The sequence below is a fragment of the Anabrus simplex genome, chromosome 5, assembly GCF_040414725.1.
Source record: "Anabrus simplex isolate iqAnaSimp1 chromosome 5, ASM4041472v1, whole genome shotgun sequence".
Taxonomy (NCBI): domain Eukaryota; kingdom Metazoa; phylum Arthropoda; class Insecta; order Orthoptera; family Tettigoniidae; genus Anabrus; species Anabrus simplex.
This window is the reverse complement of record NC_090269.1, coordinates 364,872,083-364,899,733: the sequence shown is the minus strand read 5'-3', so window position 1 is coordinate 364,899,733 and position 27,651 is coordinate 364,872,083. Positions and strand designations below refer to the sequence as shown.

Sequence of the window (27,651 nt, the reverse complement as noted above, 5' to 3'; positions counted from 1 at the left end):
CTACCAGATGTCAAACATTGAAAGTTTTATTTGTGTATCATACATATTTTTATGTTCTTAGTTTTACATCCCACTTGCGATTTTGACAGATTTTGAAGACACTGAAGTGGCACAATTTTCTCCCTGTAGGAGTTTTTAATGTTCTGGTAAATCTCCCATATTTGCACCACCTTCAAATACCACTGGACTGAGCTGGGATCGACTTCACCGCCTTGGACTCAGAAGGCCAATGCTTTACCATCTGAGCCACTCAGTCCAGGGTGTATAATGTTGCACCCCTCCATCTTGAGTGCAGTGTTATTTTATAAGTAATTTCCACTTATGTTATACATCACTTTTTGAGTAAATATATATCATGGTCTAAGTTCTAAAGTGTAGGAGTGACTATTTTATTGGTGCAGAATATTATGTTTCCCATTGATATCCTTTCTGCACCTGAGTAGAGTATGTGTTACTTCTAAGTTCTTGTGTATATGGTACTTGTATTTGATAACTGAATCACTTTTTATCATCTAGCATTTTTTTAATGGGTAGAAAATCTTGTTTAAAATAATCTGCTTTGTTTTGTATTGAAGCTGTTATAGTAAGAATTTTCATGTTCCATGATTTCAACTTTACAGCAACTGGCTGCTTTGCTAATTGCCCGGCAAGTCATAGGCAATCTAAAAGAGTCTGCATTGCCATACCTACTTGAACAGTTGCGACTTGCAAAACTTAGCTTTGATTTATTTGGTGCACTGAGTCCAACAGAAGCTAAGAAGTCGCTTGTGAAAGATGATCAACAGGACAGTTCAGAGGAAAGTCACTCACCTACTAGAGTTGGTAGCAGAAACATTAGCCAAGCTGAACTAGAGAGCTCACTCTTTAAGGTATATAATGTATGTATATATTTTCATGTAACCATTTCATGTGTTGTTACATTTATTTTCACTTCAGGAGTAAATTCATGTCTATTAAAATTCAGTACAATAATGATGCTTCAATGTTCATTTAAAACAGCTAATTAACCAGTGCATTCATGTGCACCTCAGCATTGTAACGATAAAAAATATACAGTGGAATATGTAAAGAATTCTTCATCTCCTAAACTGCTCCAGTCACCAGATGACCCAAACCTGTAAAATGTCCTTGGACGCTCTTGACACTGAAAGCTATGTAGTAAATAAGTACATAAAATGAATAAATAATTGTATCATTCCTCCTACTTTTAGCCATTCTTTACAATACTTTCTCTTTCAGGACTCTGTAACCAATCCCCAGTGTACCATGTTACCTTGTGGCTCTCCCTTTTCTTGTATCATGAATTCCCCAATCAGACATCCATTTATCTTGCATAAAGTCCTGCAACTTTTTCCCTTCCTCTTTCTGCTTCCCAATCCTCCTGCTCCCAGCACATTTTCATATCTGTATTTTCCTGTGCCTGCATGGGTATTCACGACCCCCATGACTATAGTGTTCTGGTTACCAACTGTTTCTGCATTTCTTCTACAAATTTTTCCTTCTCTTGTATGGTACAGCCTACTTGAACTATTTCCTTAACTTCTTCCATGTACTGATATTTTGTTATAATCCTGTCACTTACAGTACCATGAAAATTAATGACACAGAAAAGTGTTCTCTTAATAAAAGTTGTAAAAACTACTGAAAATATTTCATACTTGATGTGACCTTTGTCCTTCAAAACAGCAGCGGCATGTTTTGGCCTGGATTCCACTAATTTATTTGTCTGTTCATTATGCCAGGCCAAGGGAACACTTGTATGTTTTTGTCTTCAGAGAATTTGTGCACCTTTTTGGATTTGTGACATGGTCCAAGGTCTTATTGAAAAATGCTATCACCATCTGGAGAGAGTTTTTGTAACTCAGGCACTGCTCTCTTTTGAAGGTTTTCTTTGTACTGTTCACTGTTCATCATACCCTTAACAAGTCCTGGCCCCAACCCCTTGAAGGTAGAACATCACCAGAACATAACTTGTTGAATATGGGCCTGTGACGTTTTCTCTGTTTCTTTACGCATATAAAGAACACGTCCACAAACTTTGAAATGGTTTTCATCTTGAAAATACAACTTTCTTCCAATCGTCCACAGTCTAGTCTGTATGAAGGTTAGCTCAATTGCTTATTGTGCATTATATCCATCAGAAGCTGTTTCTTTGCTGGTCTGCGTGCTCTTCTTCCTGACTCTAACAGTCCTCGGCAAACTGTTGTAATGTTAACATTTCACTCACTTAGACACAAATCTTGGTTCAGGTCAACAGCTGAGAGCTTGGGGTTTAATTTACTCTTCCTAGTGAGTAAATTGTCTTCTTTTGGTGTATTCTTGTGCTTCCAGTCTCATTTTCCTTCCTTCAGCAATAAAACAGACCTGGTTTCTCCATATCACTTCAAAACTGAATTTACTGTAGCCACAGCAACACTACATTGTGAAACAATTTCTCTTTGTGTCATAGAAGTATGCTCAACTAATGCCATTATTGTTTATGTTTCCACAGGGTGGTATCCATACTTTTTTTAACATTGTTATGACCTCATTGGACAATGTTTATTTAGGTTTCAAGCATGTATATGTATCCTAGCCCACATGCCCTTCATTCTCCTAACATGAGCATTTTTCTGTTCCCTGACCAGAGAAGTCATTTTGCTGGTTTGACCTCATCTTCAGGTACCCTCCAATCCTGGGTTTTTTGTTTAAAGATGTGTCTGTCTAGGACATTTTGTTCTGTTATCCTGCTCAGCCTCAAATCATCAGCCACTCCTTGGTGCCATCTGGGTTTACCTTTGAGATTCCAAACTTGTGTTAGGATCTGTTTTGTCAGTCTGCTGTCAGACGTACGGAATACATGACCAAAGAAAGTTAGCCTCCTTTTCCTGATGTCCGTTACTTTGCCTACCATGTTATGGTACTTCTTCATTTTTTCTGAGCTTCCATGTTCCTTTCTTTTTAATAGGTCCTAAAATCTTTCTCCCTATCCTTCGTTCAAGTTTCTCCAGTTCTCGTTTTGAGCTTTTATTTCTCAAGTTCAGTGTTTCTGATGCATATAAAACTTCTGGTCTTACAACTGTCTGGTAGTGTCAGATCTTGGTTCTCCCTGATAATGCTCTCTTATTGTGTATCTCAAGAGTCTTCATGTATGCTGCCTTCATTTTCATTTATTTTGCCTCCACACACTGTTTTTCATTGTTCTTCATGTCTAGCCACTCTCTTAAATATTTGAAAGCTTCAATCTTTTGAACATTACCCTTTTTTATCTTTAATGGACTGTCCTTAATATTGACCATATATTTATATATATATTTTTCAGTTGAGACTTTGAGACCTATTTTGCATGCCTGATGATAAAGTTCCTCAATCTGTTGCTCCGCTGCTGCAATGGATTGTGCTGGAATTGCAAGATAATCTGCAAAAGCCAGGCAATCTATGAAGTTTAATTTTGGATCCCTTAAAACTGAACTTCCTTTCCATCGAGGGCTTTTCTCCATTCCCTGTTGACCTTATTTAAGGCACAATTAAAAAGAATAGGTGGTAAACCATCCTATTGTTGGACTGCAGTTTTGATATCTTAGTGTTCTGAAATTTCACCTAGAAACTTAACCTTTGATTTGGTGTCAGTCAGAGGGTTTCTTTGATGATGTTTCTAGTCTTATTGTCCAGCCCAAATTCTTCCAGGACTTGTATCAATTGCCTTTCTGTCGATCGAAATAGGCCTTCTGGAAGTCTATGAAAATTATCACTAAGTCTTTTTCCCTTAGATTGGCAAGTGCAATTATAGTTTTTAGGTTAAGGATCTGTTCAGTGCATGATCGCCCCTTCCTGAATCCTCCCTGATATACACCAAGCTGTGGATCAAGTTGTGTTTCAGCTCATAAAAGGAAAGCTTTAGAAAGAAAAATAAGAATAAAAGCGAGATCCCTCTGTAGTTGTTAATATTCGTTTTAGATCCTTTCTTAAGGAGGGGTTGGATGAGTGCTGATATCCAGTCATCAGGCACCTTAGTGGTTTGCCAGATCTCTTCAAATATCTTCATTAATATCTCAATCAAAACCTCATCAGCTTTCTTCCTTATCTCTGACACAATTGATTCCCCACCAGGGGCTATATTATTCTTTAACCCCTCAAGCCGGGAATAAAATTTTCTCGCCAGAGCCTACTGGCGGTAATTTAAATGGCCAAGCAGCAGCTATGTTACAGTACTTCAAATAAATATTTATATCTCGACAATGTTTGCATATAAATAACCCAAATTTTGAGTAGATACACACCACAATAGACACTTTGTTACAAAAAAGTAAAAAAAGAATTTTAACTCACCTAAAAGTTGGCTTCAGTGTGATAAACTTTGAAATACCCATCTACACAGAGCCCAACACCGCATTCCTTGCACCAGAATGGTGTTTCCTTCCGTTTTCCAGTTTTTTGCATACACACCACAGACCTTATGTAAGGTTGAGCTTTCTTCTATGTGGGAGGGAGCCTTTCAATGAAATCAAGAAGTAAGTATAAATAACCACCTAATCGATACTTTATTAATGCCTCAGGCAAAATTAAATAAAATTAAAACTTACAGGACATGTTTCGACCACTTAGTGGTCCTCTTCAGCTATATAAATAAAGAACTGAAAAGAAAAACATTATGACAATATGCACAAATAAAAGTTCTTTGGAGACTCCTTTGATAAAAATGGAGGTCATCAGAATAGGTCATCTTGCCTCTCGTTCTTGTTTGGAAAAGATGTTTATTCTGCGCTGTCTAGAGGGTCTGTCTTTGAGCGCGACCTGGTGAAGTAACGATGTGATACAGTTTGACAGTTCATGGAAAGCTCTGGAGAGAAGGGAAGTAGAGTTTTATCGTCATCTAAAATAACATGTGAGGGAGGAGGGAGATTGGGCTGTGCTTCTGCGATGTCGTGTTTGATTATATTTCTTGTTCGTCTAGTCTGTTTCATGTCTACCCATTCTAAGTATTTGCTAATATTCTCATATAAGATGTCGAACAGTAAGTCCGTGGAGGAGGTGTTTTGGAAGGTTTACCAGGTTTATTGAAATCTGCAGTCTTTCTATGGATTTCAATGAGTTCCTGCACTTACTGAATTCTGTAATCAAGCTGACTGATCTTTTTCATATTGCGGGATGCATTGTAGATGATAAGGGAATTGTGAATTGCTGTGTTCAATAATCATTTGAAAAGTTTATGTACCATTTTTTTGCAACGCTTCCTCTCTATGAGGTAGGGCTGCAGTTTCTGATCTTTGAGATCAATACCCCCCATAAACTTATTCTATTCTGTGATGCCGGTGGGTTTCTCTATTTCTGTGCCCTGTTTCTCAGAGGTTTCCATTGAGGCACCGTGAAATGTGGAAATGAAAGAAACCTATTTCTTGTCAAGCCATTTTAGAACCATGACATCCTGTGAATGATACACTACAAGTTCACCTTTTTTTAATTTGTTTTCTTTTATTTCCTTTGGAACATATTTCCTGTTGAGCCTAAGGGTGCCAGCTACATTGACACTATTCCTCTACAATATAAGACACAAATCTGGAGATTTATAGTAATTGTCCATCCAGAGAGTGTGTCCAATACCTACCAAAGATAGGTTCTAGCATTTTTACTACTTGTTTTGCTGTCTTCTATGTTTCAGTGTACACTAAATCAGTTTGTATATCTGTTGTGACACCTGTATATATAATGAATTGCCACAAGTACCCTGTGGACGATTCACAGACCTCATAGGACTTTATACCAAATTTGGCAGCCTTTAGAGGGATGTATGTTTTCATCCCAAATCTGGCCTTCCATAAAATCAGTGATTCATCTAAGCAAATATTTTCATTCATGTTATTTTTCATATTACTTTTATCATTCAGATGAATAAGATCTCTGTTACCATCCTTTGACATGGAATAATCTTTTCATAAAAGGAGCACACAGAAAACAGAAATACTTATTTTTTTTTCTTCTTAATATTAAATATCTGTCACCTGTGAAGATTAGTACTTTGTTGTTTATACACTATATTTAATTTTGGTACAGTTCTGCCTAACTTTCACTTTCATGTGTAGTGTAGAAAATCAAGTCCTGAGAAAAACATGTATCTACTTCATTATGCATACAATTCGTAATATTTATTTGGAAATGTTTTTACTTTCAGTACGATGGAACATTTGCCGACCATCTTGAGATGTTTATCCAGTTGGGATATGTGGTTTTATTCTCCTCTGCTTTTCCCATGGCTGCATTTTGTGCTCTTATCAACAATCTCATTGAAATTCGCAGTGATGCCTTCAAATTGTGCTTTATATTTCAAAGACCCTTTGGTCAGAGAGTTTCAAATATTGGAACATGGCAGGTAAGTTACCTCAGTATATTTTGAATGTGTTAATGTAAGTTAAACAACTAAAAAGTGAAACTGTGTACAATAGAATTTCACACTTTAATTCTTTTAATTCTGTCTTCCAAGCACTTGTTGTGACTTAATATATTTGCAATTCACTTAAAACTTACCATATTTATTATTTCAGAATGCAATGGAAGTAATGGGTTTAATTGCAGTGCTGGTGAATTGTGCCCTTATCGGTTTATCTGGTCAAGTGCACCGAATGTTCCCAGAAATGTCCACAACGCAAACAATTCTTCTTATTGTTGCTCTAGAGGTAATAATATCCAGTATAAATATCTTAAAATGTGATGTGATTTAGAGTTCACATTTGAACACTATCTGTGCAATTATTTTGAGATAATAATATTGATAGATTGCCCTGAATACTGACCTGTGCCATGCTGTTTTATTAATACACAAATTATTTTGAAACCTAAGTGTTGGCCTTCTTGCATTAACAGTTTTGAATATCTTAAGTTCCCAACTAATTTGTACAAAGTGTCATATTATTACTTAATTTCAGCACCATTGCAATTAATTTTGTAAAGCATTATTATTATTTGTGAATACTGTCCATAATTTTCGGCATTTTTATTTGCACTATCAGATATCCCATAATCAATGTGTTGTGATAGTTGTCTTGTAGTTTGTTCATTATGCATCCGTATTGACAATTGATCAACTATAAGTAAGATTCTGTTAAAATAAAATTTATTGTAGCCACCTATTCAGTACAATTCACCGTTTGTGGTGATTAAATTCTAAGTGATTTGTATACACTACATAGGTACATGTTTTGCCCTGTTTTTGGGCATCTTCAGTCTTGAGGTCAAGACCCAGGTCTTGTTTGAGTTAAACATTTGGAACCAATATATACAAATATGGCCTTATACTAAGATTCTTCCAATTTTTTACAGATAGAAAAGGGGGCCTTGCTTTAGGTGATATGTACAAAAAATTATAAAATTTTTACATGAATACATTTAAAATTTTCTAACAATTTACAAACTGTACAAAGCAACAATTGGATCTCTTCATCTTTGGATGAATCGTTAGGTTGGTAGTTTGTAGAAAGTATGTTCGTCCAAGGTTCTTTTTGTTCACCTATGCCATTCGTTTGGCAGCAACAAATAGGAACCATAGTTTGTTTTTCATTCTTGCAAAGCTTGAAATATCCCATGAGGAAAGAAGCATAGTAGGTTGTTACATTATAAGGAATTAAGCAATTTTTGTGGATTAAACTTCATGTAATGTTGGAGTACGTTATCCAATGTCATTCAGTAGTTAGCTGCTCCTCTATGAATTGTAACTTGGATGCTTTTAGACTAATGTTATCGGTGTTTCATTGTTCTGCCATGGGATTGTTAATGTATATTGTCTGTAAATAAATAGAAAAATAAATTTAGAATTACGAATGTTCTAACCCGCGTTAATAATAATATTGTATATCCCATGATTGTGGTTGAACCTACACTTTCGTCTGATGTTAGCTGGATCCACTTGTTCCTGTTGCATCTGAACGACTAACCTTTCTACTTCCAGTGAAATACTGATGCGGTAGTGGATGGGTGGAGCATAGAGGGGGAAAGGGAGTGGGATGTGCTCTGTGCGCATGTGTTATTGCTAAGGAAGTTTTGCCCAAACTGGTGTGGACGGGTCTAAGATTAGGCATGGTAATTTGAACATTTGAGTGCTGTGGTTGCAAAATAATAGGGACCTTATTATGATTTACAGTGTGGATCAGCTTTGGAGTTATCTCATATAACTGATTTTTTTTTGTCAATGACGTTGTTAAGATTAATTTCTTTATTATAGGTTTGGTCCAAAAAAGTGTATAAGTTCTCCATTTCACTCAGTTTCCCCTTATCTAAGTATCTAACGATGGTTAGATCTTTCTCGATTAAAGTGAATTTGTGTCCCATTTCTTTAATATGCTGGCTCATGGCTGAATATTTGTGTTTGGCGGCATTGTAGTGTTTCAAATACCTTGTATAAATGCTTCTCCCAGTATGACTCAGATACATGAACCCACATTGTGTGCACGTTAATCTATAAATCACCGAGCTCGATAGCTGCAGTCGCTTAAGTGCGGCCAGTATCCAGTATTCGGGAGATAGTAGGTTCGAATCCCACTATCGGCAGCCCTGAAGATGGTTTTCCGTGGTTTCCCATTTTCACACCAGGCAAATGCTGGGGCTGTACATTAATTAAGGCCACGGCCGCTTCCTTCTCACTCCCAGCCCTTTCCTGTCCCATCGTCGCCATAAGACATATCTGTGTCGGTGCGACGTAAAGCCAATAGCAAAAAAAAAAAAAAATCTATAAATCTTGACCCTATTATGGTTAAAAAATATGTTTTGGTTATTATTTACTGTCCTGAAAGCTATATTGACATTATGTTTTTTTAGAACATTAGCGATCTGGTGAATAGCCAGGTTGTTATATGTAAATGTGGCATCATTATTTTTCTTAGGTTTATCTGGTATTAAATTGGAGTATAGTTTAATTTTTATTTTATTAATTAATCTATTGACCCTACTAACATCAGACGAAAGTGTAAGTTCAACCACAATCATGGGATATACAATATTATTATTAACGCGGGTTAAAACATTCATAATTATAAATTTCTTTTTCTTCTATTTATTTACAGACAATATACATTAACAATTCCATGGCAGAATAATGAAACACCGATAACATTAGCCTAAAAGCATCCAAATAACACTTCATAGAGGAGCAGCTAACTACTGAATGACATTGGATAACGTACTCCAACTTTACACAAAGTTTAATCCACAAAAATTGCTTTATTCCTTATAATGTAACAACGAAGAGCATTAGCAATCAGGTTTCTGATGATGTTATGGCGTTTGATCCTAAGCAGTTCTCCTTGAGGGCAACTCTCCAGCACATGTGATAAGGTTTCATACTCACTGCAGTGTCTGCAGTGGCCTGTGCTGGTAGAACGTCCCGGCAGAGTACGTACTGGTGCAACCATCGTGGTCACCTTCAACATCTCCCTCCATTCCGAACAAGTTAAACCATCCCTTCTGGTAACCCAAGAATTAGCAGCAGGAACTTGAGCAAATAACTCAACACCTCTTCCTTTCTGTGGATATTCACACCAAGCTTCAAATTCGCGTGTTCTAAGTATTTCGCGCAGTTGTCTAACAGATTTCGTTGATGTCTCTTCATTGAGTTGAAGTTCAGATAGGCAGCGAGTTTTTATTTATTTATTTTTTTAGTTTCGACCCCTATAAAGCTGGGTCATCTTCAGCCATAAGAACCACAATCAGAAAATCATGCAAATACAGTCACTAATGTAACACTAAGAGTACGGACACACGGGGCAACTTTTGAAGCATCAACAGTGCCGCGGCTCTTCATTGTATAGAGACTTGACTTGTGACTTCTAATAGCAACACTGTCTTTCACAGTTGAGGAAATGGAAGTTGAAGAAGTAGCTTCAATAGTGCATTTGTCCCCTTTGCAGAAAAAGAAGAAGAGAACAAAGAGGAGGTTCTGGATTCATCCTGTTATACAAGACTGAACATCGAGTATATTTTATACAATGTACCCTCGTCTCAGAGCAGATGCAGTTGAATTCTTTAATTATTGTAGGATGCCTGTCACACCATTTGATGAACTCTTTGTCGTTATGAAAGAAAGGTTTACTCGTCAAAACACCGTCTTGAGACCAGCTATTCCTCCGGAAGCTTTTCTATTTCAGTAATACGTTTCCCTGTGTCACTTTCAATTTGATCCATGGGTAGGTAGCTATGACTGCTCTGCTCTCCACGTGTGACAGGACTGTATGGATATTGGTGACTGGATGTTGCAACGTGACATGTCGAGAAGCTCATGAGTCGCACATGGTCGACGGTAGCACGCAACTTGGCAAGTAGCACTGCTCCATGTGTATGTTGTCATCTTCATCTGTTGAATGAGGGTGTGGCGCAACGTGAGTCGCGTGTCACAAGTCGCTTCATCTGAAGCTGGCCTAATACTTGGCATGTCTGACATTTTTTGAGATAAGGGCATGTATGAACATATGTGACTCTTGTCCAGGTTGATATTGCACCACTCGTGCCACTGGAGTCTAATGGGGTTAAAAACAGCTTACCCTCATTTTGAAGAGACTAAGGTCTAACACATAAAACCATGCTGATGAATATAAGATAATACAGTTAAAAATATGTTGTAATGAACACATTAAAACTACCGGTATTATCTATGACACTAAAAAAACATTGCGGTGAAAGTTCATTACTGTAATATGTTCTTGAGTCTTGATTGATCTTGATGTCAGTTATTCAACATATATGTAAGGGGCAAATTTTTTCAATAAGTTGTGCCTAGTGAATAAATTGAACATAGTGTAGTATTTTGGGGGCTGATGGAGACATTTACAACTTGAATAAGTGGGCCTCTGGTCCGATGAACTGATCAGTCTGTGTAAAATTCATTGTGAAGTAAATGTCTAGAAAAGATAGAAATGAAAGAATTTTTTTTTTAAGTTTGAAATATGACATAGAAAAAAAAGATAAATTAAATTTACTTGCGGATTATGTTCAGGTATATGTGAGTATCTCATTTTTGTCTCTGTTATATAGTGAAACTATATTTTTTGGTTGCATTCTGTCACACATTAGACAGTTTTAACACCTAGAAACCCATGACCAAATTCAGATTGGGTACTCCAATTTCTGTAAGTTCCCCAAGCCCAATTATAGATCAGGCTCCCATGTTTAACTTTATAATAATGTATGCTTTTATGATTCATCAGATAATATTTAATGTCTTCTATGCTTATTGGTGCTGCCATCTATGTGAGATACCTTGAAATAGAATGGAAAGATGTTTTTGCACAACTTTGTAGTGAGTTCAGTTAGCCATTTTTCCACTTTGAATCCTGTCAATTTTATGCAGTGTTTGATTTCTGTTTCATATCCTGTAGAGAAACAGACAAGTGTTGAACATGCAGTGTGTTAGAATTTTCCAGTGAATCAAATATTTTAAATGCTTTAGAAGAACACATTATAATTGTGACCAAGAAGAAGTCAATATTGAAGTAAAAAACTCTTGACTTAGAACCAATGGAACTCATAAGAAATATAGTTATATATAGATTTTTCTTGGGAAATATAATCTCCATTTTGAACTCCATAACACATCGTGAAATCCCTTACTTTTTTTAAAATAAAAGTAAAAACTTTGATCTGGTTCTGTTAATAAAATTTTGGTCCTCAAATGTTAATAACTTTGCTAATTGTAAAATATAATTTAATGGCTCGTTTGATTACTGTATGTACTTCTATGAGATTTAAGTATGTGTGGGGTTGATATTATTATTATTGTTTCATTTCGGCCAGCTAAGGACCACGTCATTTCAGCTGTTTCCTTTGAGCTTTAATGTTGGTCCAGCATTCCTTCATTCATAGACAGTGTTGCTCCTTTCTTCTTTTGTCCATGCCTTTCCAGTTTTCAGCTTCGGCTTTGGTTGGAAACTCTGATGCTCTTGGAGTTTTTTCTTAAGTGATTCATGCTCCTGGATATCTTCAGATGAGATTCCAATATCCTGCAGATCTTTCTGTACCTCACTGAACCATGCCCCCTTTGCCTTTTTCTCTTGGAGGAAAGTGAAAATGCAGTTGGTTAACTGTGTTGACTTCATTCGGGCCATTTGTCCATAAAAAGTAATCCTCCTTTTTCGCATCACGTCAGTTATTTTCTCTACATGCGAGTACAACTCCTGGTTGCGCCGTCTCCTAAAGTCGCCGTTGACTGTGACTGGACCTATGATTTTCCTCAATATTTTCCTTTCCTTGGCCTCCAATTTCTCCATCATGCCTTTTTTGTTCATGGCGAGACATTCCGCTGCATATAGAGCCTCTGGCTGGATGACAGTGCAATGGTGTTTGATTTTTACATTCAGTGATATAGATCTTTTGTTATAGACATTTTTTGTCAGATGGTAAGCCATTTCAATTTTATCCATGCTTCTTTTTCGGAGATGTTATATTCTATCCATTCACCGAGATACTTAAATTTTTCAACCCGCTTCACTTTTCCTTGAGTCCCTTCTAGCTGACTTGGCACCAGCTTGATGTTTGTAATGAATTTCGTTTTCTCAAAGAAGATTTGGAGGCTTTGCAGCTTGTGTTTGAAGCTGGTTGATCTGCTTTGTGGCCACATCCAAGGAATCAGTGAAAACCGCGAGATCGTCTGCAAATGCTAGACAGTCAATTGAAAGGTTCTTGTTCTTGTGGCGTAATCTGACTCCGCTTTCAACTCCTTCATAACTCATTTCTCTGCACCATTCACAGATCACTTTCTCAAGAACGCAGTTGAACAACAGAGGTGAGAGACCATCTACCTGCCTAACTCCTGTCCTTATTTCAAAGGCATCTGAAGTCTCTCCTCTGAACTTCACTTTTGAGATGGTGTTGGTGAAAGTCTGTTGGATGATCGCTCTTGTTTTACTGTCCAAGCCAAATTCCTTTTAAGATCTGAGTTAAGGTAGTTCTGTCAATTGAATCATAGGTCTTCTTAAAGACGAACGCTACTATGAAAGGCTTGCTCTTTAGTTTAAGATATGAAAGGACAGATTTCAAATTCATAATCTGCTCCACACATGACCGTCGTTTCCTGAAACTTCCTTGGTAATCACTCTGCTCTGAATCTAGCTGTTATTCTGCCCTGATTTGAAGAGCTTTTGAGAGAATTTTGTAGGTTATAAGTAGGAGGGAGATGCCGAGGTAGTTGTTAACATCCAACTTGTCGCCTTTCTTACGAAGTGGGTGGATTAGGGCAAATGTCCTGTCACTCGGAAGTCTATCAGTATTCCAGATTTCATATATGATGTCCATTAATTTCTCCACTGCATTGTCACTAGCAAACTTCCACAATTCAGCTATTATCGAATCTTCACCCGGCGCTTTATTGTTCTTCAACGATTGGATAATCTGTCTGATTTCTTCTTTCGTGGGTGGAGCTGAATGTGGGTGGACTTGTGTTTTATCTTCAAATGTGAATCTGGATATTGGGGCCTCGCAGTTAAGAAGGGATTCAAAGTATTTTGCAAGGATCCGGCAGTTTTCCTTGTCATTATGGGCTAGTTTTCCATTGGAATCTCTGAACTGTAGGCTTGGTGGGTCGTATTTCCTCAAGTTGTTTTTAAATGTTTTATAAAAGTCATGTGTATTGTTTTTCTTGAAATCCTGCTCAATTTGAGCCAGCTGGTGTTTATCAAGAGCATGTTTAACGCTGTGGATGGTTTTCGCTGCGCACTTTCTCTCATTCAAGAAGTTTGTCCAGTTGACTTGGTTCTTTAGTGAGCTCCATTTCTGCCAGGCGGAACTGTCTTTGCCTTATCGCTGCATCACATTCACTGTTCCATCAATCATGCTTCCCGGGCTTATTAAGCTGAACCGTCTCTTTAGCTGTTTTGACCAGGGCCTCGCGCAGTTGTTTCCAGTTCCTGCATCCATGGATTGTAGTTTCTGCGTGAACTCATGGTTCGATCCTAGTTTTTCTCTATCAAATCTTTCAATCTTTTTGCCTCAAACTCTCCTTGTGTTTCTCAGGAGCAGTTTGATTTTTATCTTGGATAAGTAGTGATCTGAATGTCTTAGAACTTTCACATTCTGAATTTCGCTTTGAGCCTTCCGTGCGATCGTGACATGATCACTCTGGAATTCACCAAGGTGGGGATTTGGGAATTTCCAGGTCTTCTGTTTCTTGGGCAGGTGTTTGAAAGCAGTAGACTTCATTACGAAGTTAAATGCCTTACACAGCTCTATTAACCTTTCTCCATTACTGTTTGTTCTCTGGTGAGCAGGATAGTTTCCAACGATGTTTTGGAACTTTCTCTCTTTGCCTACCTGGGCATTGAAATCTCCAAGCAAGATGATGGAATGTTTGTTTGGAATCTCGGATAAAATATCCCCAAGTTCTTCCCAGAATCTATCAATTCCCTCCGGGTCTCTCTTGTTCACTCAGTTGATCAGCGCATGAACATTCACAATAGTATACATTTTGTTTGTGCTTCGAAAGGACAGAGTTGAGGCTCTTCTATTCACAGAGGTGAAGTTTGTTATTGAGTCCAGAATCTTTGTTTTGACTACAAATCCTGTGCTGAGGTGGGAGGACAGTTTGTATGACACGTTTACCAGGTTTACCCATGAAGATTCTGTAACCTTAAGATTCAAAGGCCTGCTCTATCTGCAAATCTTGTTTCCTGAATTGCTGCAATCAAAATTTGCTGTTCAGATAGGATATCTGTGAGCTGTTTCAGTATCCAACCTTCTGGAGGGAATTGGCATTAAAGGTAGCGAAGAAATTCTTGGCTCTATGTCTGATCTTTCGTGGAGTCTCTGATACCTCCAAGCATGTCGGTGCAGGCTCCCAAGAATCCGAAGGCCCACTAATGTCGTACAAGACAACTGTGAACTGGTTACCACCTGGGGTAGTAGCTTTAGCTGAAATTTCCTCCATGCTTTTCACAGTTGGAAAACTGTAGTCTGGGGTCAGCAATATTTTGTACCGACCAAGGTACTACCAAGGTTGTGAGCCTTGGAGCCCCCAACACTGATCTGTTCACCAATCCAGTTTCCTGCTGGGATTGGTTACCCAGCCTTCCAGTGGGTTGCTCAGCTCAACAGGGGCACCTCTTATAGGTTACGTGCTGGAGTTGGAGTGAAAGAGACTACTGTCAGATTTTTTATTATGAAAACTCGAGTTTGGGCTTCATTTGCAAACGAACCAATATGCCTATTGCAGTGCGAGTTATACCAATATTTTCTTTGTTTAATTCTACATTAGCATATATAAGACACATTGTTTTCGACGTTCATTAAATAATTTTTATTTGTGGTTGTAATAAATATTGCCCGGGTTTTTGGCTTCTTCTCTAGGAAGCGCTCACTTAGGAATATATATAAGGAAAATTACTTGTCTGATGGTAATGAAAGTTTTATATGTTATAACCACATGTATTTGTAGTGCAGTACTCAAGTTACAATTTTTTTCAACCACCCTGAAGAAAGTTCTTATCATTTTTCTAAAGCAACTCTTTCTCAGCCCAGGATAAACGTACAGCAGCAAACTTTGGCTTGTTTTGAAGCACTCAGTCATGGTTATCAGAAACTACAACAACTGTAACCGTACAGTGTGGTACCGAATTTATGAAGAGTAATATTGAAAGGAGGTTTTGTGTATGCCAGACCGTGCAGTTAACTGCAGGCCGGGTGGTAAAATCGGGTGCAGTGTTGCCGCGATCAGTAGTAATCACGCGCGCAACGAACACTGCTTTTCGTTTACTTTCAACCCTTAATTTTATTTCCTCTTATAAATTCCACTTCCCATCACCTTTTCTCATAAGGGCTTTGGACCTTCAATGGCAGGTTTAAAAATGGTTGACTTCCTAATTTAGAAATATCGCACTGTACAATTTTAATAGAGTTATTTGCATTATTATTTACATATATTTACGATATTTAGTTCCATCAATTTTCTACGTCTGAAAAATCACTGTGTTCCGATGAATCGGTGCTGCTGTCATTCTTGTTGATTATGAGTGGCTCGAAATAAGGGACATTTTCAGACAATCCACTTTTTCCCAGTAGTGGTCTTCAATTTTCTTAGCGTGTTTAATACATTGTTTCCAGAGTTCAGTGGTAACAGTATGTAAGGCTTCTTGGCATAAAGAGTTAATTGCTTCCATACCTCTACCATTTTTTAACGTGTTAGCCATATTTGTTTTTGCTATTTTCCCTTTCACGTAAGCCCAAATGAGCTCGATTGGATTAAGCTCGCAATGGGCCACTGGTAACCGAACGAGCTGTACATCTGGTCGAAGTCGTTTAGTCAGTTGTTCCAGCTTCTTTACCAGTGTTTGAAAATAAGGTCTGGCAAGGACAATCAGCTCTGATTTAGTTAATTTGTCATAATCGTCAACTCCAGGTGGTAGTGAAATATTCTTCAATGTTATCCAAGATATAATTTCAGATTTCAGCCATGACATGTTCGGGTTTTTAGATGAAGGACCAACCATTGCATGATATGGAGCTTGATCTGTAATCACAGCCGACCTGTGTGGCAATAAACTCAGGACTTTCGTGAACCATTTTTCATAATGGCTCGAGTTCATCTCATTGTGGAAATCACCACTCCCTTTCTTGCCAATAAAACAAAGTTCTGCACCGTCAAGAAATCCTTCTTCACTTCCGATGTGTAAAATTATGATGCGTTTCCCAGCTCCAGACAGTGTTTTGAACCCTCCACACCATCCATAAATTTGCTGAATGTACCCTCTGAACAGATTATAGTTGTCAAAGTTGTTCTCTAAAGCTTCAACCACGTTTTCTTGCTACCCATATTTCATAGTATGGTTCTGCCCGCACCAGGTCTCATCTGTAAATATGATGTTGTAGCCCTGTGCTCTTAAGTCTCTAATTCGTCCAAGGCAGGTATTTAAAGTTAAAAACTTCATAACTGATCCGTATTGAACTAATAGTAACAATGTTAAAAAAGGAAAAATGTTCCACCTTTTCAATACAATAACACTGTTGCACGAATCAATGTAGCAACATATTTAATTTATTAAGGGACTGGTTTCGACATCTGTCCATGTCATCATCAGCCTACACAACTTATGACACTTTTCTTGAATTAAAAATAGAAGTTCATGTACAGGTTCTTGAGCACTCTTACTGATCTTTTTAACCTCAAGAACATTTTTCCTTTTTTAACATTGTTACTATTAGTTCAATACGGATCAGTTATGAAGTTTTTAACTTTAAATACCTGCCTTGGACGAATTAGAGACTTAAGAGCACAGGGCTACAACATCGTTTTAACCTCAAGATCAGTAAGAGTGCTCAAGAACCTGTACATGAACTTCTATTTTTAATTCAAAAAAAGTGTCATAAGTGCTACCATTGTGTTAACTTCTTGCCATTTTTTTGTGTAGGCTGATGATGACATGGACAGATGTCGAAACCGGTCCCTTAATAAATTAAATATGTTGCTACATTGATTCGTGCAAGTGTTATTGTATTGAAAAGGTGGAAGATTTTTCCTTTTTTAACATTGTTACAAGGCAGGTATGTCGGGATGCAGCAACTGTCACAGATTCTATTATCACTGGTTTCCTGTTTAGTTTTCTAAATCGGAATCCCAAGCTTTCAACTACTTTCAAAAGCGTAGAAATTGACATATCAGGAAAATCCACCATTTTTTCTAACAGTTTCATGCGGAGGCTTTTAATTGTGGGAAATATCTTATTCATATAAAAATAGTGCATATTTCTTCGTATTGTGCCCAAAGTAAAATCATCGAGATGGATTTTCGGATGTCCCGGTCTCACACACTGCTTCTTTCTTGACGTGGATGACGTATTTCCATCATTCTCCTTTGAAGTGGCCCCTACTCTCTTCACCGACGACAGCGATAATCCAAGACAATCTGCCACCTTATGGTACACAGGGAACGTCTTGTCCTCTACTTTTCCCCCCTCACATTGAAAGAAACAAATAGCACTCAAAATCATTGCAAGTTCACCCTCTGATAACGGCAGTCTCGGAGGCATCTTGAAGTGACGTGGCCATCATGCAGAACATAGGACAACTGAAAATAGCTTGCGGACAAACCAAGGTCACGGGCATTCCATTTCACAATTGCCCGGGGCGAGTGTACACAGCAACACTGCGCTGGATTTCACTACCAGGCCTGCTGTTAATCGCACGGTCCGGCATAGACAAAACCTTATTTCAATATTACTCTTCTTGTACCTTTCCCTGTTGTTGAGGTCTGGCATATTGGGTGGTGTATACTGTAGTTACGGTATTTCTGTAGTTGGTCATCCCTCTCCCTATCTCAGTCCAGTCCTTCCGAAGTTCGACAACAAACTTTCTTTGCATCTTTCCTGTCATCCTACCGGTTGTTTCCCATACTCTTCTGGTTATTCTCTCCATGTCTATCCTGATCACATGTCTAGCAAATCTTGCTCTTTTGAGTCATTTCTTATGAGATCATCCTCATGTTTTGATACAGGTTGTCTTTTAATCTTTGTTCCCTTCTTTCACCTCTCTTTTGTCCCAGTATCTTCCTTAGGATTTTCTGTCTTCTTTCTCCAGTTGCACTTCCCCATGCCTTCCAAGTGTCATTGTTTTGGCCGCTTACGGTCCCACATTCCTCATTCTTGCCTTGTAGTGCCTGATCTTCATGTCAGTTGATATGTTTCTTTTACTGTACCCTTCTCTGGTTGCAAGGTAGGTCGTTCCATCTTTTCCACCCTCTACTTTATCCCCTCGCTGTTCTTGTTCCCTTCTGTTGCATCTTCTCCAAGGTAGTTAAACTTGCCTGCCTTCTGCATGGTGCCTTCTGGAATTTTCAAATTATGTAATATTACTAGTGCTCAAATTTATTTTCTTGCCTCCAGCCTTTTAATGCCTTAGATGTTTTTTGACTTGAGCTATTGAAATGAGAATTACGAGTTTAATGTTGTAAATATCTCGACAGGTAATTAGTAGTAACAAAACAGGAGATTACCGGTATTTCCAAATGTGCCTGATTTAGTGAGATGAATGGAATGGAACAGGAAACATTGATATGATGGTTACAAGATACAGTGAAACCTCGTTAGTGCGTTCCTCATTAACACATTTTCCCGCTTAGCATGTTGTAAATTTGAAGTCCTGATTCTCATCATATTAAATCTATATAAAAATACCTCACTTAATGTGTCACAAATTTTTGCTATTACTGCTTAGTACAAACACATTTTTCCTAGCCCTGAAAATGTTATTTGTCATCCCTTGTAAAACAAACGTAATTTCCAACTTGGGTGGGATCCGTCGCCACAGTTGCATGATCACGGAAAAAGGCCTTCAATTCCTGAACTTCACAGGATAAGTTGCACGTTCGGGGAGCATGCTGTTAGCCTCAGTAATGTTCAACTTTTCTTGCCGATTAGCAGTAAGTTTGCTGAATAACACAGTGAATCTATTTGTGCTTGTATTTCACATTCCATTCAGTAGGTAGAAATGTCTTTTGTGTTGAATGGTACAGTGAAGTGTAGCGAATATTTGTTGCATGATACAGTAGCTTATATCTGGATTAAGAACATCATCATGTGAAATTGACTAGCGTGGTGCATATTTGTCTTGTGATAGCCTGGGTATGGATACGGAAAAAGTGAATTCCTTTCTAATGAAGACAACATTAAAATCTTTCAGAAAGGAGACTGGCATCCGCATCTTTACTTTAAGTGTGCAGAGGTCGCAAATATTGAACTCGCACTTTTGAGTTTCGATTCAACTTGGTCAGTTTTTAAAATGGTGGCCAACGTCATTCTGTCACAGTCACACATGGCCGAGTATAACTTCCAATTCGTTGCCTAAGAGTGACACCAGAAAATAATGTTTTATAATCCACTGCTCTGAAATAAAAGGCTTGTACTAACATTTGTTTTAAAAGAGTGTAATCTGCAATAATACTTGGATGTTTTTATTGGCCCCCGTGCATATGTTTCTATATTTGCTGTTTGGTGTTTTTCACACCTTTTAATACTTCCCTCTCATCTTGAGAAATGGTAGATACTATATAGTTTTAATTGTGCCCGCGGATACATGTCATAAAATCCCTTCATGACGGAAAATATCATATCTAGTGTTTCCATATCCCTGTTGGATAGTTTTTATTCATATATTCAGTATTACGTTTTCTCACTTAACACGTTCATGTTTGTTGTCCCCTGCAGAAACGTCTTAACATGGTTTTACTGTACATATATATGTGCATGCGAGCTCCTATCAGCTCTGTGTATGTAGAATACAAGGAATGGTCCTGTAAGACTCCTATTACTACTATGACCCCTGATTCTACAACTCTTAGTTTTGGCTCTTGAGGAAGGGTTTCACCTTAAAATGGCTCTTTCCAGACGTCTTTGCCCATATTTGAAATTTCTGTACCACGTGGAAAATGAAAACATTGCATACTGCGCTGCGACTTATATCTTAACAGTGTGATGGCCTGGAACCACTAGGAACTTTTTTGGTCTCATATATCATAATTCCTCATGGTTCATCTTCCAGATTTCTTTGCCCATATTGGCAACATCTGTGTCACTTAGCCACAGAGCCATGCACTCATGTCTAATTGAATTAGACATAGCTGTTGTAGTGGGGAAATGGCACTGTGCTCGGCCCAGAGAATGTAATAAGATGGTATGGTATGTAACAACAAAGACGTCATACCTCATACAGGCTGAATAAGTAACAGCTGACTACAGGATGGATAAGATACGAGACTTCAGCACATTTGATCGCGGCCAGGTTGTCAACTCCAGACCTATGAGCCACTCCATCCCGAAAGACATCCAGGCACTGGACTTTCCAAGGTTAACCTATGGAAGTATACTATCAGTTCAAAGATTCGAGCAAAACCACCACCAGCGTCAACGATGCATTGATGTCGGGTCACTGTCGACTAGCTTGGATCTCAAGAATGGTGATAGATGGGCCTCAGTGCAGCAAATTATCCACCAATTCAGTGCTGTTATAGTGGAAGCCATTTCTTTTCAGTTTCGACTGTGTTAATCTATATTGTGAGTTTCTTTAGTGTGTCAAAACTACCTAGTAATTCAGGATAAATGAAATTAGAAAACATCTGGAAAAAAGATTTTGGTAATAACAGATTATACCTGGAAAAGTTATAATTTAATTAGAAACAAAATAACATGTTTTGTTCTTGAAAGAACATCACCAGATTCCTATCAAATCACACTTTTAAATATTATTATTAATTGATGAATATTATTAACAAGTGTAAAAACAATAAATTTCTCTGTACACCCTCCTAATAATAACCCTAGAACTGGTAACTGCCGAATATTCAACACTTTGGTCCCTGCTGAAGTGGCACTCTTGAATATTCGACATGTTTGTATTTCTTCTCATAATTTCCTCAGTTCTTCAGCAGTTGTCATGACAGTCTTCTTTTTATCGTTATGGATGTCCACAGCAGTCGTGAGTTCAGTTTCATTCATAGTTATAACCTCTTTGGGTGCAGTTTCATGGAAATAAATGAGTCAGTCAGTTCAGCAGTTTTTTTGTTTCAAATTTTGTAATATTATTATTATTATTATTATTTTCTTGTCTCCAGACTTTTAATTCCTTAGATGTTTTTCAACTTGAGCTATTGACATGAGAATTACGAGTTTAATGTTATAAATATCTCAGCAGGTAGTTAGCAGTAACAAAACAGGATACCGGGGGCCATGCGGTTAGGTGTGCGCAGCTGTGAGCTTGTATCCAGGAGATAGTGGGTTCGAGCCCCACTGTCGGCAGCCCTGAAAATGGTTTTCCGTGGTTTCCCATTTTCTAACCAGGCAAATGCTGGGGCTGTTCCTTAATTAAGGCCACGGCCGATTCCTTCCCACTCCTAGGCCTTTCCTATCCCATCGTCGCCATAAGACCTATCTGTGTCGGTGCGACGTAAAGCAAGTTGCAAACAAACAAAACAGGATATTATCAGTATTTTCAAATGTGCCTGATACAGTAAGATGAATTGGTTGGAACAGGAAACATCGATGCTCTTCTGTTTTGTACATTTTGTTTTCATTCATCTGCAGCAACTGATAGAACATCTCCCTTCCATGCATTCATACCATTTAATTCTAAAGTTGGCATTGTAGATCATAGCTGAGAGCTTCTGTATCCCATTTCTGGCCAATCTTTTGCCTTGGCTTCTTGAATTGAAGTTGGCATTCACTTACGACCATGTTACGGCCGCTGTCACTATCATATATGTTGTTTTCTCAAAGGAAATCTGCATTCCTACCTCCTCAGTTATTTCTGTCAGCCTATTGATCTTATTGATTGCAAGATATACAATGGACAAATTTGTAACAAATTTCCAATTTGAATTTTAATGCAACACAGTGCTATTTTTTAATTCATATATGTATATTTTGATCATTAAAGTTTATGTAGCTGAAGATGGCCCATAAGAGGGGCGAAACATGTTCTACGTTAACATGACTTCAGACAGTTGCTGGTAGTATATGAAGGTGCTCAAATACATCAGCCTCATGTTGGTAGATTTACTGGCTTGTTAAAGAACTCCTGCGGGACTAAGTTCCAGCACCTTGGCATCTCTGGAAACCATAAAAGTAGTCAATGGGACGTAAAGCCAATAACATTTTTTTTAAATTAATTATTTTTGCATGATTTGTTATCCTTGGTGATTTAATGTATGTCACAATTTGTGTTGAAAGGTAGAACTAATACATCTCTTAAAAAATTAATGTACAACACCAGAAACATTCCTTCAGACTTCAGTAAGTGTTTCATTGTGCCTATTCCTAATAAAAGCAACTGCAAGCAAATGTGAGCTGCACTGCACTCTAAGCCTTGTAAGCCTCCAAAATCCTTCTGAAGAGAACTGAAGGAAAGGTAGAGGGACATGAGAAGCTATCTTATCATTAAGAATAGTCATATACAAACGTCTGAAAGACCTTGACACATTCATTGCCTTCATCGATTGCAAGAAGTTGAGTGGGACAAGTTATTCAAGGATATGCAGTTGTACGATAAGATGAATACAAAACACAGGCTCACATGAAGTGAGGAATATGGAAGGTTGTTCACTATGACCAGTTCCTTTTAATGCATACATCCAGAAAGTAATAGATGAAATTAAAGACAGTTTTCCACAGGAAGCTCTTTACATCCAAGAATATCTGTATAAATCTTTGGAAACATTTGATGAAGATATATGTGGAGCATAGGCCTACTACTGCATGGAAATAAAACTTGGACCCTGGTTTGGACAGTAAAAGACAGATTGTAGTGTTTAAAATGTGGTGTTACGGAAGGGTGCAAGGGTGCTGAAAAACTTATGGGTAGAAAAAGTAACAAATTATGACGCGTTAAGAAGGAATGTAGAGAACCAATGTTTGTGGAATATTCTAAACTGAAAGACAAGAGCTGGATAGGGCATTTGTTTGTTTCTTTTTATATATTTTAATTTTTGTTAACATGGCTCTGTTCAGTAAGTTATTATAAACTGATTTGAAATGCATATCATCTAGCTCCTACTGTTAATATTTACATGAAGAAAGTAAATTATCTGTGTACTAGGAATGTCTTGAATTTCAGCCAGCAGGGAATTCCAAAGGCAGGTGGTAGCATGGATGAATGAGTCACTGTAACTAGCCGTGCTATGAATTATGAAACTTGGAAGGGAATTGGTTAATGGCCTTGTTTGGTGATTATTTCTGTAGGAAAGGTATTGAAGGTTTGTAAAAGCAGCAAGGGAATATTATAGAGGCGAAGAGAATGAATGTAATGATGTGATCTGGGGAGAAGGTGAGATACAACAACAGCTGAATGTACTGAATAGAAGGATTGAACCATGGGGATTGAGGAAATACGTTGAGAAGAGCAAGACAGTGGTGAAGTAAAAAAGGAAAAGGAGCTATCAAAATTGGAGTGAAGGAATTGGAATTAGTAGAACACTTCAAATACTTAGGAAGCGAACTGATGGAAAATGGAAGGCTGGATATGGAAATTAGTAGAAGGATACAGCTGGGGAGTGCCTTTTACCACCAGGTACAGAGATGAATATGGAATAAGGATGTACCGAAAAGGGGGGTAACTTTGGCCATACAGGGTAACTTCTGCCACTGACGAATAGCAACACTAATTTTCTCCTGCCTCCTATACTGGATAAGATGAACCACTTGCAACAACTAAAATGCACATACAATAGAATGCTCTATCAACACTCGGTAGTCCAAATAACATTGGCGGGCTCATTGTTGAGTCAATTGATTTCTTTCGCAGCCCCGACTATTGTCTTCTCTGGTAACAGCAGAAAACAAACTGTTCTCTAGCCCCAGCAATTCAATTCTCCATTCCAGTGGTTTATGGGGTCAAAATGTAAGTTCGTCTGGTAACTGATCAACACAATTTGATGCATTTTATTCAAATAGGTTTTTCAGGGAATAGTTTTGTGATAAAAGTTGTCCTGTTCCGGTGTAACTTCCGCCATGCCAAGAACGTACAGGAAAACATTACGCGGCCGCGGGTATAGTAATTACAATCCTGTTTACTTCAAGAACGCTCTAGAAGAGATTATTAAGGGCACAGTAACAATAAACAGGGAAGTTTATCCCGACAGGGAGGGGAAATACAGTTTCCACTTTCAATGATAAATAGACGGATATCAGTTGACATGGATGATACACATTAAGAACTTGATTGACGGCCCAAATATTTTCTAATTTAGAAGACAGTGTATTATGAGGACAGTCTACAAGATTGCTTCTTTTCCGATTGCCTTTTCTCTGCATACAGTTGGGCTTTATGATTTCCGTACCTTTTATTTATTATCTTTTGTACCATTACAAATATTTATGTAATGCAACATGTAATTTGTAATATCATACAATGCTTGTACACTTAGGCTAAATAAAATAGTTTCTTCTTTGGGGAAAAAGTGAATTTGATCACTATACATCTGTTTCACCATAAATCGTTTTAATTTGTTTGTGATTGTTGATACTGGGCATTTTGCAGGTTTTTAAGAAACTTTCATAGAGGCCAAAATAACACTACATCGAAGAAACCATGGGGTAACTCCGGCCACTCTTTCGATAATAATTATCCATTACTGAATAACAATTAGAATTATGTTCATATTTAAAAATGATAGGAAAAGAGCTAAATATGCAAAAACTAAATGACAAACTCAAACAGAACAGATGGAGTTGGTTTGGACATTATGTGAAATTAATTTCATTTTATTGGTCCATATTGATGATTGATTACTTTCAACAGGATGGGCAGGTAATATTGAATAGGTGAATCTGCCCATTCTGAAAAAAAAAAATGAAAAAAAAAAAGAAAAGGAAAAATGTTTGGACATGTCAAGCGGATAAAAGAAGAAAGACTACGAAGATAATCACTGAAAAGACAGATGGCAGGAAAGATGGGACAAAGAAGACCAAGATTACAATGGATGGACTCTGTGAAGAAAAGCATAGGACGGAACCTGGACTGGAACGAAGTGTTTGATGAGGAATGGTGGAGTGACAGGGCAGAGTGGAGAGGAACCATATTTTCCCCCACCTGGTGTCATTAGAGGCCTAGAGGAAGACCGCTAGATAGATGGGCTAAAGAGAATAGCTGGTGCTACCTGCCAGAGAACTGCTCAAGACCGTTCCACCTGGAGAGTTCTGCTAAAGGCTTACCTGACTTCACGACTTAAAGAGGCCACATCATGTAATCATAGAATTTGATGATGGTGGTGGTGGTGGTGGTGGTGGTGGTGGTGGTGGTGGTGGTGTCAGTTGGAAAAGGGAAAATGATGATGATGACGTATTGGAGGTCATCTCTCAAGTAACCCAGGATTTCACTCTAAAGTACACTTTGAATATTGTTGTATGTGTACTATAATTTGGTACTAAGTGTGCTGTTTAAACTTTTGTATATAACATCCCCAGAGTTGAAAATGAGTAGAATTGACTTTGTATGAATAATTTTTTCATTATAAGTGGGAGGAAATCTCTTAATCTTTTAGGTGAGTGTAGTGTGAGGAACAGAACAGATGGAGTTGGTTTGGACATTATGTGAAATTAATTTCATTTTATTGGTCCATATTGATGATTGATTACTTTCAACAGGATGGGCAGGTAATATTGAATAGGTGTGTTCAGACCAAGTTACATTTTTAAGGCATGCAATTCTTCCGCATACAGTTTTGGAAGGTTTTGTGGAAGGAAACAATTGCAGAGGACAACCTCAGCTTGCATACATCAGTCCAATAAAGGTAGACAAATCTTGCCACAGCTACCTACAGGTGAAGAGGTTAGCTAATTAGACCAGTCTTCGAACTGAACATTGCAGAAGATGATTTGTTTTACCCAATTCAATTCAATTCAACTCATTCACAGCTTGTCTATCTGTTTCCAAAGCAGCAATATGTTAATTGATGATCACTTTACTATAACAAGCATGTTTATTAACAATGGGAAAACATGGAATGTTCTGAAGTTGTGCAGTAAAAGCAAAGGTAAATTTTATGTTATAAATCTATTCTGGGGCTCTTACATGATATGTGCCTTACTAGAAAATGTTTATTCTTACAGCATATTATGCTAATAGTGAGATTTGTTATCTCATGTGCAATCCCTGATGTCCCTGATTGGGTGGCTACAGAGATGGCCAAAGTGGAATTTTCACGTCGAGAAGCATGCCGTCGATTGTCTTCCACAACAGCTTCATCTCCGGCTCCAGACCCAGTAGCTCCTCCTACAGGAATGGTTATTGGTCGGTTCGTATAATTTATATGCTGTCTGTTGCATTATTATGTTGCACGTATGAAAGTAGACGTTCAGTTATTTGTCTCATTGTTCAGTCTCGCTTTAGTGAGAAGGGGATATCTCGTATTTCTCCATAAAACAATAACCACCATTTTAGCACTGTCTGAAACTTTTCATTACAGTGAAACCTTGTTAGTGCGCTCCTCATTAACACGTTTTCCCGCTTAGCACATCATAAATTCGAAGTCCTGATTCTCATCGTATTAAATCTCTATAAAAATACCTCACTTATCACATCATGAATTTTCGCTATTACCCCTTATCTGTCCAAATGCCAACCTCACCTTCCCAGGGTGAACAAACCTCTTTCCGCAGACGAAGCTCTGATGACCAAGTGACAGTGGTATAACCGTTACATCAATTACGGAGGAAATGCTGTAATTTCAGGTAGTCTGTTAGCTGAGAGGTGGCAGCCCCACAAGTGGTCTTACTTCCTTCAGGCTAGCAACCCCTTGGAAGGTCATTTGATTGCTTTCAAGTGTTGTAAAAGGAAAAGAATCAGACGGATATTAAAGATGACGAACATGGCAAAGTAAAGGTTAATAAGTGGAAGCAGAAGAAAATATTTAAGTGTACTACAAGGGAATAGCACACAAAGACGATCAACTAGATGACATTCTCTCAGAAAAGGATATCTCGATTGCTTCAATCTCTGAAACCAAACATAAACTACAAGGCTCAAAAGAAACAGTAAGGTACCTAAAATTCTATAATGGGGTCAAACAAGAGGATAGAGGCCAAGCGAGAGTCATGATCATGTTACATAAAAGACTAAGATCGAGAATAGATAACTACACTTTCTGGAATGATAAAACTAAAACTATCCAGAGGCTGTCTGACAGTCATAGGTGTTTATGCCCCAGTAGAGGGATGATTAAAAGAC

The 27,651-nt window shown here is 37.9% G+C and overlaps 1 protein-coding gene across 1 annotated transcript in view; it reads left to right on the top strand.

The window, feature by feature from the left end:
• Positions 1-27,651, top strand: part of wwk (white walker) — a 260,834-nt gene that overhangs the window by 205,490 nt on the left and 27,693 nt on the right. The window contains exons 12-15 of the mRNA XM_067147682.2: positions 621-869; positions 6,149-6,346; positions 6,519-6,650; positions 26,535-26,719. Of these exons, the coding sequence (XP_067003783.2) occupies positions 621-869; positions 6,149-6,346; positions 6,519-6,650; positions 26,535-26,719 (764 nt within the window). The remainder of the gene's footprint in view (positions 1-620; positions 870-6,148; positions 6,347-6,518; positions 6,651-26,534; positions 26,720-27,651) is intronic.